This window comes from Coregonus clupeaformis, chromosome 19, assembly GCF_020615455.1.
Source record: "Coregonus clupeaformis isolate EN_2021a chromosome 19, ASM2061545v1, whole genome shotgun sequence".
Lineage (NCBI taxonomy): Eukaryota > Metazoa > Chordata > Actinopteri > Salmoniformes > Salmonidae > Coregonus > Coregonus clupeaformis.
The window spans coordinates 7,958,053-7,962,731 of NC_059210.1; the positions used below are offsets into that span (position 1 = coordinate 7,958,053).

A 4,679-nucleotide genomic window follows, 5' to 3' on the forward strand; every position below is an offset into this window, starting at 1 on the left:
TGTTTGATGCTATTCCATTTGCTTCGTTCCAGCCATTATTATGAGCATTCCTCCCCTCAGCAGCCTCCACTGTGTTGGATGTGGCTTATGGTAGAGAAATGAACATTCACTTCTCTGGCAACAGCTCTGGTGGACATTCCTGCAGTCAGCATGCACGCTCCCTCAAAACTTGAGACATCTGTGGCATTGTGTTGTGTGACAAAACTGCATGTTTTAGAGTGGTCTTTTATTGTCCCCAGCACAAGGTGCACCTGTGTAAGGATCATGCTGTTTAATCAGCTTCTTGATATGCCACACCTGTCAGGTGGATGGATTATCTTGGCAAAGGAGAAACGCTCACTAACAGGGATGTAAACAAATTTGTGGACAAAATCTGAGAGAAATAAGCTTTTTGTGAGTATGGACATTTTCGGGTATCTTTTATTTGAGCTCATGAAACATGGGACCAACACTTTACATGTTGCGTTTATATTTGAGTTCAGTGTACATACTGTAGCAGACCCGCTCCATAGCAAGCTGCTCTATCCATTGGTGAAGTCATTTAATGTTGAGCTAAATGAAAAAACATTTTGATTTCAGAGGTTTAAAACGGAACAGAAAGGAACAATATAAAATGTAACTTTTTGGGGGTTTGAACCGGTTCAGAACCATATTTTGCTGGTCGGAACAGTGGAACGGAACAAAACAAACGATTGGAAAATAATTTTGGTTCCAACCCCTGGTATAAACTGTATCATAGTACGTTGTACATTGTGTATTAGTGCTGAGCGATTATTGCTTTTTTTGGACAGTTCGGTTAGATTAGTTTTTAAAAAATTCACCGTTTTCGATTTCGGTTCCGATTATTTTTATAGATATGAAATGCACTATGCATTATTATGTGGGTTGAATGTTGTAACAACACAGAATAAAAACAATTAATAAAAGTCCCGTGATGGTAGTGACTGCCCATTACTGCTTATCACTTATTAACCATCATTTATTCACATTACTTTAATAAAATATTTAAATTGTTCTGTATATTGCATTTGTTTTATTTGATTACTTGATTATTTCATTCCAAGTGATCATCTCATCTCTATAGAGCTGCTGCCTGTTGTCTGACAAAATCACTATCTTTGCAGGAGTATAAGTATAACTTTGTTTTTTCCTGGTACAGGACCTCCTATACTGTATGTTCATGCGCTTGCGTGGGTACCAAAAATATTATGGGCCTAATCATAGAAGTACATATAGAATCCCTATTAATTCAATACTCTGTGGGCCTATTCGTAAATACTTTTTAAATGTATTACCTTTTATTGTGGCATGAACACAACCAGTCATGATGTTTTCATCAGATTGTCAAACAATCACTTAAAAGGTCTCCTTTACTAGGCTACCTGCACATGTTCATCCACTCGCAACAGATTTCCAGCCTCCAAACAGTTGGTGAATGAAAAGAGACATCTGTGTTACACAAAACACCAAAAAAGTCGAATGACGTTTGCCGACTGTCATTAGGCCAGAATTTGTGCGGCCACTGCTGTCCGCTCGCGCCTCTCTGTCGGCCACTCATCTCTGCCTTGGCAAAATTGCAGTGTTCTTGTCAAACCACATCGCATTTTGCAGAGTAGGCTATACCACCCATTAAATCCATTTGCTCATTTTCCATGCCTCTGATGTGGTAATGATAAATAGTGGTGTAACGGCCTACAGTTTTCTGGACATTTTGTTTACCCCCACTATTTATTTTGCCGGGACGCCGTACCGGACAGCCTTACTTTCACCCCTGCTTTTATGACTACTGAATACCAACTATCAATCACTTAGATCATGTATTTTCAGGCAGAGATACCTCGCAAAGCAACTGCTTTCTATCCCTCTTGATCACGCGTTCTCTGATCTCTCTGTCTCTGTGTCTGCTCCACACAGACTGGACAAGTAGGCAATGGATTATGGTCATTGAAGTGAATTACCACGTTTTACGCACTTAACTATAGAATATTGGCCTGTTGGAAACTACACCTCCCGACTACATCGCACAGTTTGGGGATGATCTGATTTATCTCTAGTTTAACTGTGCATTGAGCTCACAGAAAGAAAAAGAAAAAACGAACTAAATAGAATTCAAATAATTGAACTGACGTCGGTCAATTAGTTTTAAAAAAAAACTAACAAAAAACAGATGTTGGTTAATTGCTCAGCGCCAGTGTATATACTGTATCACATTACATTAATAAACTGTAGTACGCAGTACAGAGAGAAGAGGATTGGAGGGTGTAAGATATACATCCATAACATGCTACTGCTACATTATATTTAGAGTTGATGATATGAAAAATATTTATTTCCCGTCTGTTTTATATTATGTTCAATAAACGTTATTGTTCTTACACATTGGTGTTTGGGTGTGGTGATTTTAAAGAAGTGGACTGGACGCTACTCCATATTAGAAACTAGCAAATATGCTTTATTGACAATGAGCATATAGTACTTCCCCATTCCAAGAGGCTGTATTGGCCCCTACATGTTGCTGTTAATAATGTGGGTTGAACATATCCTGCCCGAGTGCTTTTCATACAGAGTTATATTGAAAAAGTATAGTTTGCACACATATTGTGTTGTCAGGTGCATGGAGAAAGAACACAGTAAAGGACAGTATTCATAAAAAGGAAATAACTCCAGCACACTGGTGATCTAGAATACTCCACAAACAACTGAATGAATCTCTCACCAGCTCTGATGTTCTTGGTAAGATTGTCTTTTTGAACGGGTACTAGGTTCTGGGATAGTATGATATGCATTATAGAGATTATTATAGGTCTCAAATGTAATCACAAAAGGAATGCATTTCCATGAGACAATATGTGTTGGTATTGTGTAGTTGTTAACTGTAGAATGATAACGCCAGCGGTCCAAAGGAAATCCCTGTTCAAAACTAGTGCAGTAGCACTCCCATGTGGTCACAGATAAAAACACTGATCTGTACTGGCGGGCTGCATTGTAACCATTTGCAATTGCAACAGTTACCATCAGACATTTTTCAATAGGCCATGTGTGTTCATCGGGGATTACCCCATTCGCTCTAATCCAGTTTAGATTTAAACGATATTATATGCGTAGTGGTTTTCAAACCAGTGATTTCTCCAAACACGTGGAACGCTTCTGCGAGAGAAAAGACGTCGTCACTATTTTCCCCGCCCGTCAACGCTTCTGTCCAATGTATACACTGCTCCAGTTCTGGGACATATGACGCCGCGCAGTACACACGTAGTGATAATAGCCATTGGTGTTCAGTAAAAATGGCTACCGCTTTTTCTGAATTGCAAACTCCCGCATTGAGCGAGGAAACCAGCGAAACGATTGCAGAAAAGACCGAGGAGGAAAAGCAACTGGACCCAGATACAGATGAGCCGGGTGCTAGCAGCGTAGACGCACCGCTGAAAATGGAAGTAGGGGTAGCGGAATGCGGGCAAGACCGAGAAGAAGGGGACGTGAAACCTGCTGCAGAGGCAGATGAGGCAGCTGCGGAAGCCGTGGCGGTGACAGGGGCAACAACAGTTGCGGCAGCAACAGGGGTCGCAGATGATGAAGAAGAGAAGGAGGTGGGGTCCGAACTTGCTAAAACAGATGACGATAGCTCGGACCAGGAGCAGCAGAGTAGCCCAGTGGACGGTGGTGAGACTAGTGAGACAGTTGTTGACGATACGGTGAAGGAAATAGAAAGAAAACAACAACAACAGCGAGAGGAGAGCCAGTCGCCTGTTACAGTGAGTGACTGTGTGGTAGAAATCCAAGTCCGTGATGATGCTCCGGAGCCAGCGGAGGAGAAAACAAGCACCGGAGGTGGAGACCGCGGGGAGCTTGCGGTGGGAGACAAGTGGAGGGCCAGCGTAGAGATGTCATCTTCGGACGGAGAGCCACTCAGCCGGATGGATTCGGAGGACAGGTTGGTACTTGGTAAACTATACAATTTCAAGATAAATGTTTGGAACACGGCGTTAATTTGTTTCATTCCCTCCAGGCTCTCAAAGAAATGCTCTAAAACTCAGATAAGCTCACAGGAATGCTGACATAGGGTTGCTGCAGCAGAGGATCAAATTTTTCCAACAATGAGTTGCTGGTGCTTTCATCAGCTCAGCTACATTGTTGCCATGCAGATGTGGTGCCTTCCCGCTGCTGCGCCACAATCATCTCCTGAAGGGAGGGGGCTACAAAACATTAGGAACACCTGCTCTTTCCACGACATAGCTTGACCAGGTGAAAGCTATGATCCCTTATTGAGACAGGTTAAATAAGGATTTTTAAGCCTCCAATTGAGACATGGATTGTGTATGTGTGCCATTCAGAGGGTGAATGGGAAAGACAAACTATTTAAGTGCCTTTGAACTGGGTATGGTAGTAGGTGCCAGGCGCACCAGTTTGAGTGTGTCAAGAACTGCAACACTGCTGGGTTTGACACGCTCAACAGTTTCCCATGTTTGTTTATCAAGAATGGTCCACCACCCAAAAGACCAGTGGTTGGAAATGGGTCATTGATGAAAGAGGACAAAGGAGGCTGACATGAATTGTGCAGAGCAACAGACGGGCTACATTTAGTCAACTGACGGTCCAGTACAACATTGGTGGCCAAAGACCCATAAAAGAATGCACAACTCGTCATACCTTGACACAAATGGGGTATGGCAGCCGAAGAC

At 42.3% G+C, this 4,679-nt stretch overlaps 1 protein-coding gene across 2 annotated transcripts in view; it reads left to right on the forward strand.

Annotated features, from left to right (window-relative positions):
* The first annotated feature begins 2,485 nt into the window (after positions 1-2,485).
* Positions 2,486-4,679, forward strand: part of LOC121531552 (zinc finger protein aebp2-like) — a 69,842-nt gene continuing 67,648 nt past the window's right edge. For both annotated transcript variants that reach the window (XM_041836811.2, XM_041836812.2), the window contains exon 1: positions 2,486-3,931. In XM_041836811.2, the coding sequence (XP_041692745.1) occupies positions 3,285-3,931 (647 nt within the window). In that variant the 5' untranslated portion in view covers positions 2,486-3,284. The remainder of the gene's footprint in view (positions 3,932-4,679) is intronic.